This window comes from Uloborus diversus, chromosome 8, assembly GCF_026930045.1.
Source record: "Uloborus diversus isolate 005 chromosome 8, Udiv.v.3.1, whole genome shotgun sequence".
Taxonomy (NCBI): Eukaryota; Metazoa; Arthropoda; class Arachnida; order Araneae; family Uloboridae; genus Uloborus; species Uloborus diversus.
Window position 1 is genome coordinate 136,669,345 of NC_072738.1, and position 11,868 is coordinate 136,681,212.

General features: G+C 33.0%; 1 protein-coding gene across 1 annotated transcript in view; it reads right to left on the reverse strand.

The window, feature by feature from the left end:
* LOC129227286 (uncharacterized) overlaps positions 1-10,739 on the reverse strand; it is a 63,509-nt gene extending 52,770 nt beyond the window's left edge. Inside the window, exons 1-5 of the mRNA XM_054861822.1 lie at positions 10,670-10,739; positions 5,316-5,354; positions 5,065-5,210; positions 4,194-4,325; positions 2,348-2,497 (exon numbers count right to left, since the gene is read on the reverse strand). Coding sequence (XP_054717797.1) covers positions 2,348-2,497; positions 4,194-4,325; positions 5,065-5,210; positions 5,316-5,354; positions 10,670-10,715 — 513 coding nt within the window. The 5' untranslated portion in view covers positions 10,716-10,739. The remainder of the gene's footprint in view (positions 1-2,347; positions 2,498-4,193; positions 4,326-5,064; positions 5,211-5,315; positions 5,355-10,669) is intronic.
* Positions 10,740-11,868: the final 1,129 nt, after the last annotated feature.

An 11,868-nucleotide genomic window follows, 5' to 3' on the forward strand; every position in this document is an offset into this window, starting at 1 on the left:
ATTCATAAGGTTGGATTGAAATAACAATAATTTTAGATATGTGAAACTGATGTTGCTGAGTAAAAAATACATTAAAAATCTGAGAAAAATGAGTTAACCTGCGAGCGATGTGTTAAGCATGTCTGCTACAGGACCCCTTACCCTACAGGTTGCTTCTTTAGATGTCACTACATTGAGAGGAAGTTCGCAGATTCACAAATTATCACGAAAAGCCCCAGATCAATTCTAAGCAACGTACTGTTATTTCAAGGGTTTTCATGGTTTTCTGACAAAAACAAATATTTTTGCGAAATGTTTCTTGTTTTGTTACAGGTTTCATGAGTGCAGAATTCTCTCTGCTGCGAAATATGTACTTTGCCGCCTGTGTGAAGATATTCTCATCCTTTTATAAGGTGATTAACTTACAACTTTGAGACGGACCTTCTAGATTGGCTGAGGCCCATGCGAGAGCAAAATGCATTCTTTGGATATGCAGGGTGTCCTGAAAAAGACTGATGGTTTTTAAAAATTTCCAGGAAAACGGTAAGTAACTTAAAAAAATAATTCTTGCAGAAAATTCATATGGTGGATCGTAAATCCCCCCCCCCCCCCGAGTTCAAAATTTTAGTCGAAATTTTTTCCAATAGATGGCGCTGCAGGTAGTAAGCCCGTAAATCAGAAAAAAAAATAGAAAATTACATCATAATTTTGCGAAAACAATGAACAAAAGAACAAAACAATATTTTCAAACAATCGTCGGCTGTAATCCCATGTCGCAATCGGCGGAAAAATCCGTGAATTTCAATTCATCTTTTTTGACTTACCGGCTTACTAAGTGCAGCGTCATTTATTGAAAAAAAATTTGAACTAAAATTTGAAATTCTGAGGGAAAAAAATCTAGGGCTCACCACATGAATTTTCTGCAAGAATTTGTCTTTTTCAGAAACCGTTCTCCTGTTATAAATTTTTGAAAACAGTCGGTCTTTTTCAGGACACCTTATAGTAGCTCTACAAGAATTGCAGACAAGTCAAGGAGTTAAGAGTTTGCCTTCAACCTTGCCTTTGCCTCGGAAATATTTGCCATTTCACAGTAAATCAGGAAGGGGAAGGATATTTTTAATAGAATGTCTGGGTTTTGTTGGAAGGTTTTTGATTTATTTCAGGGGCATGACTCAATTTAATTAGAAAAGTTTTTGAGTTCTTCAGTAAGGTTCCTGGTTAATTTCAGGAAGATTACAGATTTTTAGTAGGGAACTTCTATTTTTTACCAGATGAGTTGCACTAGCAAACCTAGTATTTTCTAGGAACTTCTTGAATTTTTGTTTTCAGTGCAGCCATTCATAAGGTCCTATTTTAAATAGTTGTTTAATTTAATGTATATTTTTTAAAAAAAATTCTCTAAACCTTCATTATCGCTTAAGTTTAAAAGCTTGTAGTGTACAAATTACCTGTTATTGGGACAAAGCTAACTTGGTAGTGTTGTGAAGGCTACGCAGATCCTAATCATAGCCTTACGTAGGCTGCCAGGTTAGGTTTGCCTCATTTATAGCTACTCTGCATATTCAGTTGCTTACTACGTCACCAAACGTTACCAGTATTATTCCGCATTTTATCTAAGTATAATGCGTGTATTAATGGACTCTGTGTCGTTAAAGTTCAAATATTTGTACCCTATCATTTCCTTTTTCTACTTACATTTTTTGGTTTTGGTGATATTTTTGTAAAAAAAAGTTAGCATTATGTACATTTGTTTTAAACATACTTTGAATCGCACACTTAACATGCCCATTGTTTTTATTCAACCAAAGATCGTCAAATTTTTATGCACGTAGCAACAGCAATGAAAGTAAGAATTCCCATGTTTTCACCTTTATTTTTTAATATAGCGCAACCGAATGGTTAGGACTCAAGCGAGATTTTCAAGTAGATTATTAATTTAAGACGCAGTTTGTTTAATTCAATTGTTTGATTGGAATGCTTGCCTGTCAGTGTACATATGTGTGATCTTATTCATTTTCATTTTGAATTTAATCATTATAAATTTATCCTACATGCATCATTCGAATTAAAGCCTATTTGTGTTGCATATTTTTGATGACTTTGAAGCGCATTTAATTAATATGGTACGATATACTCAATATAATTTTTGAAAATCGTACATATGAGTTTTAATATTATACAAAGATAATGATAAATCATATCAAATGGATACTTGCTCTTGCGTGCTATTTTGAACTATTTCTATTGAAATAAACTGACACTATTTCGAGTTACCATTAAGAACTTTTATAAGAATTTTTTAACGAACTTTAATACGAATTTTTACCTTTTATTGACAACTCTATTATTTTGAAATAGATATACATACTCTGGTCAAATTGTAAGTGATTGGCAAAACACTAAAGGTGTCACTTTCAATCTTGTCTTCATCAACGTACAGTTCGAGCATGCGCAAAATACTCTTCTTGATTTTCTTTGTTTCCAGCGTTTCCCTTTCATCCAAGGTATAGCTAGTGACCTTTTTAAAAAAAATATTCAATCAGTCTGTTTATTTTCAAAAACCAAAATTAAACATACATAAATAAAAAAGATACATTATTTTAAAAAAATCATAAGGGTCACTTCTTCGAAAAAAAAAAAAAAAAAAAATCCATTTTGCCCCGCTCGTGAAAGCTTATACATCTCATCAAAAAGTAATGTTTAATTATGAAGAGAACTAAATCTTTGTTCTAGAATTCACACATAAGCTCATGATTTCTTTAGAGACAAAATTTTGTTTATTACCCTCTCAAATTATCATTATTAAAATGAACTAATGCGTGCATCACATGACTTCCTTTTACTCCAAATTAATGTCATTTCCCCATTACTGGCAATTTTAATGTTATTCAATAGTTGACTCTCTAAATATCACCAAAAATGGCCAGGATGAAACCAGATTTAAAATCAAAAAATCGCAAAATTTGTCGCCAAGTTGGCGACAAAACTTGGCGACCAACGTCACGAGAAAACTCGTCGTAACTAACTCGGGAATCGTCAAAATAGATATATCGCGTGCCTATACGTTCCTAGGCACTTATCCGCGTATGGTCAAGTCGAGAAAAAAACTCAATATTCATTCGGAGATGAGTAAAATGGAAATTAAGGTCGATTTTTAAGTGAATTTTTTTCGCGAATACAATACTTACTTTTTCGTAAACTGAAGTAAAAAGATATCAAGGTACTCTGACGTGGGCAGGTAAACGGCAGTATCTGCAGAAATGAGTTTTCGAGACAGTTGAAGAAATGTGTCTTAGATCCCATACCAACAATAGGAAAGTGATGGAGTTAGACCTCATTTTCGCTCCGTTTTTGCAGCGGAAACCAAATAAGCAAGCTTATGCAATAAAGCTAATGGACGAGTGATGACAAAAATGCAAAAAATGAAAAATGTGCAGTCCCTTACCTGTCAGTACTACTGCATATATTTTTAGTATGAGTTCGAGTTTAGTACGAGCAATTTATACTGCCCCTTTAAAAGCTATTTACTGCTCTCTGCGCAGATAAAGTTCATCTCATCCATCTTAGATTCTTCTTAATAGTTACATAATTGAAGGACTACGAGGAAGAACGATCAAAGTCCATTTTTCTAAAAAAAACTCTGGTTAACCTATGGGAACACGTAGATTATTACAGACAGTATTCAAGAGAAATATTATTCAGGCAAGAATCATCATAGTGAGTGAGTTTTAGCAGGGAAGAATGAGGCTAACTTGGAAACGATTCGAGATTTCAATCTCAAAAACGTAATGAGGAAAATTTGAGCATGGTGGACTATGATCATTCTTCCCCGTGGCCCTTCAAATTCATTTGCACGTAAATACAAGAAAAGTAATTCAAAAAAGTCATTTCTTACTTTTAAATAAAAATAAATTAGACGTTTGCCCTACTGGACTATAGCATTTTTTTTACTAATATTTTCCTCGGATGACTTTTCATGCAGAAGCTCATACTTCTTTGCAATGAAAAATGTGTTCCTTTAACACCGAATCACGTGTCTGCAGTAATTTGCATTTTCTGTGCTTCAAAAAGTTGGTTAATTGATTCATTTAATATTTTAAGTCTTCTAAGAGCATGTCTTATGCATACACTAAACCTGTAATCATACATTCATAGTGATTGTGAACAAGTTTTTATGTGAACTCGAACTGTTCAGTGAGAAAAATGGTGCTTACTTGTTTCTTTTCTAACGTGAATTTAATCGGAACAGAAAGTTGATCTTCCAATTCCTTACTGTCAAAAAGAGTAATAGGTGAGGCATAATTGGAGACAGAGGTCATAGGTCCAGTGGTCCGGACGTTCGTTAACTGTGGAAGAGATTTTTAGGGTGTTAAAAAATGCAAAAAACTCACACACCCACGCTCATATTTTATATACATGTTAAAAATTTGCGTAAAAACGTTTAATAGATTAAAAATTATAAAGGGTGTTTTTTTTTAGAGGTAGAGAACTTTAGGTTCAAATAAAACACAGTTAAATGTTGTTAATTGCCATGAATGTTGCTTTATTCGAAAGATGAATCCTTGCCATTTTTATTTAAATATGATTTCCGGCATATGGCCACCTCGGCTAGCTCGGAGAAAGTCCAATTGGAAAGTCCAATTTTCTCACTTTTTGCAGCAATAGAGGCCGTATGTCAGTAACAAGGTGGCGAATGTTCTCTTCCAAGGCGTCAATCGTCTGTGGTTTATTGGTGCAGACCAGACACTCCACATAGCCCCAGAAAAAGTAGTCCAGCGGTGTTAAATCGCTTGATCTTGCAGGCCAATTCACGGGTTCATTACGCGAAATTATTCGTTCTCCAAACTTTTTTTTTTTTCAATAAATCAATTGTGACACGCGCTGTGTGGCACGTTGCACAGCCTTGTTGTCTATTCATCATGAAATGGCAAACCGAACTGAACACAAAACAAGTGAAAGCTATCAAAATGGCACACATATCTAACAGTGTTGCCAACTTAAAGTTCTATACCTCTAAAAAAACACCCTTTACATACGATCTACAAATGACATTAAAAATGTGTTTATTTTATCCAAATAGCTTACCTTGAGCACATGATCTTTATTTGAATTGGCATAAATTGATGCATCGGCGCTTAGGGTGAATCGAGCATGCTGAGAGCTCAGTCCGGATATGCTCGATACCAAATCGATTGTGACGTTATATACATGAGTTTGGCCCGCCAAGAACACTTGAAAAGATACGATATTTGTTTAGTATTTTCCATAAAAATATTGTAATTGTTTGTAATGATATATTTTAGTTAATAGATGATAGTAAACTTGGAAAAACTTACTAGGGCCAAGTAAAAGTTCTTTGGGAACCTGGTAGGCATCTGAAAAAGAAGTTAGAATTACGTAAAGACTGAATTACGTATGCTCATAAATCGAGTTAAAAGTTTTGAATTATGGAAATTTACAGCGGTATTTATTCTTTTGGCAGAAATGCATCAATCAGTTTTGTTTCAATTGATCATCGAGTTAACGTTGTAGTTGTTTAAAACTATTTTTTTTTCATGCTTAGTATGATATATTCTATTGCATCAGTTTTTTTTCAAATCAGGGTTGTTGAGGTATAAAGGGTTAGATTAACTAAAGAGAGATTTTTTTGCTGTTAAATTAATTTTTTGAAAATTCATCGACCCGCAAAATAAATATTAAAAGTATATCTGGGAAGTTATTCATGTCTACGTATACGAGCTACGAAGCTTGAAGCTAATATTGCCATTGATGTCAGTAATATATTTTTTGGTTTTTGGGCGAATTCTGATCGATTGGCTGATAAAATCAGATATTTATAAACTCTCTATCCATTTTAGATTTTTATAGGATTTAAGAGATGCACCCCAAGTTATCTGTTGAAATCTATTTTAAGTTAAGAGAGAAGTGAACAACTGCATATTATGTTTTTTGTTGTTTGTATATGATTTATGTTGTTTTCAAGACAAACAAAATTTTTGCAATCCGATACTAAAGGGAAGTATTTTCTGAAAAAAAAAATAAATCCTCAAATATTAACTATTTATTTGTCATTTCCCCTGAAGGTGACGACATATCCCTAAACGACAATTTTTATAAAAGACAGCTTAAGCGGGGATGATATAGTAGTTGCTTAATCAAATTGATCTGTTTTAAACAAAAAAAAAAAAAAGTTTTTTTTTTTTTTTTAATGCAGCTTTAACGAGATGATTTAGTACTTTGCTATTTAAATTAATCCATTTTAAAACAAAGTAATATTTTCATAATTCAATATTCTCACCGTTACTCAACTTTTAAATCATGAATCAATTCCGCTAATATAATCAAAACATTTTGAGAAAACTCTTTAAGGAAATAAACGGAGGGTAAATCCGTATTTTATCTGGTACACTGCTGTGCTAAGCGCAAAAGTCATGCACTTTTGATCAAAATTGAGTAACGGACACCAGGTTTTTTTCTGTCACATATAGCACCTAAATACAACGTTTATGGTCATTCGTCGGTGAGAAGTGTTTATTATTTTTTAATTATTATCATTTTTTTAAAGTTGCTTCCGCATTAAATTCATTGAGGCACATAACTTTAAGTGGCAGTTTCTTATTCTGAACTCGGCTGCAGATACGAGTTTGGCCTTAGTACGGTATTACAGTCAACGCATGTGATAAATACAGGGAAACCTGTGTAAGTTGACCACTTGCGGTGCACTACTGAATGGTCAACTTAAACAAGTAGTCAACTTACAAAGGTTGGTTTACATGATAAGGGCTAATTTCGTGCTTGAAAAAAAAAGGTCAACTTAAACAGGTGGTCAACTTACAAGGGTGGTCAACTTCACAGGTTTTACTGTACTAGAATTTATTGCTGCTTTGATAAGTATCCGATACAGTCTATACACTGGATAGATACATATATTTCTGTTTCATGAAGATGCCGATATGGTCAATGCACTCGATAAATACAAGAGTTTATTCCAAGCGAAGTATCCGATATAGATAACATAAGATAGATACATGGTTTTTTTTTACTGCCTTGCAAAGTAACCAAGGTAGTCAAGACATTTGATAGACGTAAAGGTTTATTATAGTCTTTATTTAACTGTTTTCTACAAAATAGAGTTTTTAGGGATTTTTTGAGTTTTTACGACCGGTTAGGTTCGAATGGGTAGTATGGTTTGTATTTTACTGGAGATTTAGGACTTTCCTGGCTATGGTTGCACTAGAGCTAGGTCAAGAAAACACGTGCCTCTCTTTTTGTTTCATAATGAAAATTTAGTATTTTTGGATCAATATTTTTTAAAGTTATTTTAGGTATTTTCTGTTTACTTGTTTTTACTTTTTCTTTCATACGTTTTTGAGTAGTTAAAAATACTCACAATGCTTCTATATCACATCCTTTGATACTTTTCTTTTACAGCTGAGTCACTTGCACTTTTTAAATTTTGGTTATATTTTTTTATTCTATTGTTTGCCGCCAGCTTTGATCAAAGCTACACAGAATTTTTTTTGGGATATTATAAGTTATTTAATTTGCTATTCTGCTTTTGAATTTATGATTTGTCTTATGTATGTATTGATTATATAACTGTTTTAATGCTTTAGTTATTCAGTAGTGCTTAATAACATTCTAAACTACTGGAATTAAATTTTTTTTCTTTTTAGTTTTTTTTTTTTTTGCTTTTTACGCAGTCCGGTGTTTTGTTTTTTGGTTTTTACTGTTTTACTAAATTTCGCTGCAATAAAATGTATTTCACTGTTCTAAAAGTATTTCGAAGTAGTTTTTCGCTTTGATTACATTTCTAGCCTATATCGGGACACACCAATTAGATTTAAAGTAAAGAAAAAAACAACATTATTATACTAAATTGAAAAATCCTGTAGTTCAAAAGTGGGATAATAATCTTAAGTAGGTATGAGGTAATAGTTCTAATATATAACCGAGTGCAGTATTTATACAGCAAAAAAATTTTTAAAGGAAAAAAAAACGCTCGTTTGACAGTGATAATAGCGTTGAAATTCACATCAAGTCTTCCTTGGCACTGTTAAGACATTTCTAGACTTGTTCTATAACAGTTATGAAGCTGCAGTCTCCGGATGCCGTAAACGAGCTGTTTCGCCGTCACTTGCAACGTTGCGGTGTTACAGGTAAGACGTGGATACTTGAAGAGTTACACAATAGATTTTCCTTAACTTTAATGATGAGAAGCCTCAATATGTTTGTCAACCCCTGACTGGCTGTGGCGCACACGGGAATTTTTCAAGAGGGGGGGGGAGGTCCAGAATTAAATGCTACCATTTTCCTTCTATACTCCAACACGCATCCTTTTTTTTAATTTTATCGAGTGGAAGTAATAAAGATCATTTTTAAAACGTTATTGAATAATTTCTTGGCATTAGTTAATAAAATTAATTTATTAACCGTTAAGTAGTCGCGTATTGGTCTATACCCCGTCCGTTGTCATATACTCTATCCCACCACTCCTGAAATTGGCAATCAGGACCATCTGTGTAGCTGGCCTGGAGCAACTCCTCAACCATTACTCAGAATTCTGGAATTTCTTTCGGTACTTAGCTGCTTAGCTTTCGGAAATGTATGTCGGTCATTGAGACCAATAGCGCGACAACCTATAGTTAAGTCTCCGACAGTTACTTTCTTTCATAAACGCTGTAAATATTGTTCTTCATTACATACTTTTGCATAGTAAATTTATAATATTATATTAGCTGAAGCAACAACAAAAATAAATCATTCCATTTTTTTTTTCGTCTCAAGGATCGCTAGGGCTGGGAAAAGACCGAAACGGGAGCCCTGACTTAATATAAGGAGACGCAACTACACCCGGGTTAACAACACATACTGAGTTAAAATACCAGAAAGCACGATAATGAATGCTGATAATTTTCACAAAATAAAAACAAAAAAAGCGAAGCAAATTAATCATTATAGAACAATTCATGATTACATAAGGTTGAATTTTTCCAGGGAAGAAAGAGAGAAAATATTTTTTTTTTTTTTTTTGTTAAACCTGAAATTATTGTTAACTTAACTTGGAATTATTTCACGTACTACATACATATGATAATAGTCAATCAAAAAAAATCAAGGGCAAGGGAGGGATCCGGACTCCTTGGGTCCTCCCTTTGTAAGTGCCACCGCTCACTGGTGTTCAAATAATTTCAGCTATAAGCAATAATAATTTTAGCCATCGGTGTAAAAGTAATTTATCGTATGTTAGAAGTCTACTGCCTCCAGTTGCGCTACAGCTGATCCAGAATGATGATTCCTAAAAACAGCGACACTGTATTTTCGGTATGCCGTAGCTGTTTGGTATTGTACATCTAAAGGTATGACATAATAAGTAAAAAAATATCATACTTAAAATAAATTGCTTTAATAGATTTCTTTGTATAGTCTTTACTACGTACTGAACATAGACTGGCACGGGGGGCTTTACAATAAGGGCAAAACGATTTGTCACTACCGCCCACAAGGCGACGAAAAAATAAAGGCTGATTAGATATCAGCTTTCAATCGCTAGATCAAAAAATAAACCAACGAAATTTATTGCAGATTGTCACTACGGGGAAGTCCATCCGGGTGACACCCATCTGAGGGGTGACATCAAAATTAAATTGAAGCGTTTATAAAAAATATAAATACTTTAAATCTGATTATTTTCCCCAATATGTTTTAAATTATATTTAATCGCTAAAATTTCAGTGAAACTAATTTTGGAATCCCGAAATTTAATGGGAAAGGCGCAGTCAATAAAAGGTAAAAGCAAAATTTTAAATAAATTACATTTGTATTTTATTCTGTTTTATTAATTTAAACTTTCCTTACCCGACAAAAGTAAAAATAAGTTCTTCTTGAAATTTCAGCGACGTTATGTTTACGTAAAGCGTTCCTTATTTTTTCGGGGGGGGGGGGTGTTGAGAGGGGGACGCCACAAATTGCCGCCCCTGGTGACACTACTTATAATGTACAAACGGCGTTATGAGGAAAGTTCTCGAAGCTTTTTCCCCAAAATATAGTAACATATATTGTAAATTAATTATTTAAGTTGTAGTACAGTTAACTCACAAATACTCTAAGTCCCAATAGACCGGCCTAAAAGTTCGAGTTATTGGTAGTTCGATTTATGGGAAATTTCTACAACTAGCTCAAGATTTTGGGACCGAAATAAAACTTTGAGACAAAGGAATATTCGTGATAAAAGTTTAGATTTATCGAGATCCGACTGTACTAACATTTATTTAAACGTTTACAACTTTGAACTTCAAGAAAAATTTTAGTTTTTTTTATATATGAAAGAGTGGCGACTAAAAAAAATGACTGCTAAATTGCTACTACCATTCACTGGCGACAAAATAGTTTCCCCCGTTTAAACGCATTCTCGTTAAAACGAACTCAAAGGGATCTTTAAAATAGATTCGTCTTAACTGCAGATCGTTATATCGAAAAACTATAACTAATAAACAATACTACTAAGATCGTTATATAGGTATTATCCGTAGTTCGTTAAGCAGTGTTCGGATTAACGAGGTACATATTTAACATCGTAAAAAAAGGAATGTTAAGATTTTACTAAACCCATCCAACTTTTACAACAAATTCGTAAAAATATACCAGTTTAATGAAACGAAACATATCTAATCTTTAAAACGACGCTTACTTGCTGTCACGCAGAAAAGAACCACCGCAGCCACAAGAAGCTTCATCTTGTGCCCAAAATGAAGACGACCGATGTGAACATATAAAACGAGCCTATTTCATGCCATCCCGAAAACTGCAGCGATATGCAAATTGCCTAATGAATGATAAGATGCAAAACTTGCTGATCGAGTGCTGCTTCCTAGAATTACACTGATAGCAGTGGGTATCTTTCTAAGATCTGTAATTTTATACATAAGTAGAGAACTTGTTGCTTATGCAGATTTATTTTTTGTTTTGGGTGGTTATGATATTAGACAAACAGAGTCAAAAACACTTAAAAATCTCTCGTTAAAGATGTTTCTCCGTTATACAAGTTATTTGTATATTTTTAAATTTACCCTTTTAAGTTTAGTTTTCTTGCTTTGCTGTATGAAATTTAAAATAATAATAATAATAATTTATCCCTATTTGTTTTCTGACTTTGCACTAAGGGGCTGTAAACAAATGATGTCACACTTTGAGGCAGTTTATGAAAAGAAAGGATAGAGGGGGTTACAAGAAATGTGAAATCAAGCATTTTTTATAAGGATATGTTTATGAAAAATAGCGTAACATGCGACAAAGGGAGGGAGTTGTCAATTTATTTTAGTACTTTTGTTATTTTTTCATTTATATTCACTCCTTATTTTTCCGCCAATTTAGCCTATCCACCTTTCCATTTACGGATTATAAAGGGACTCTATTGCTGAAATTTGAAATTTAATTTAAAAGCAATCCTTAAATAATACTAAAATATATATTAAAATTTTAAAATAAAGGGTGAGGGCAAAACATAATTTAGAAATTGAAAACTATAAATCAGAAAGATGTGGTCTATTGGATCGCGACAAAAACAATAACCAGGTAATGAAATAAGCTGTTAAGTGAGGAGTACAATGTATGATATAAATTTACTAAAAAAGAGAGAAACGAAACTGTAGCAGATACTGCACTTTTACTATCCGGCATACGCCTTATACTTCCAAATGCTATCTAATACAGAACTGGTAATCACAAACAACTTTCTAATTAATATACATAAAATTTTAAACACATAGCCTAATATTTTTAAAATAAAAAACACAAAACCATTGTTGGCATTCTTTTTCCAGTTTCAAATCTCAAGAAGTTATAAAATGTTGTTGCTAACGTTAATTCAAAATAAGCGAGAAATTAATA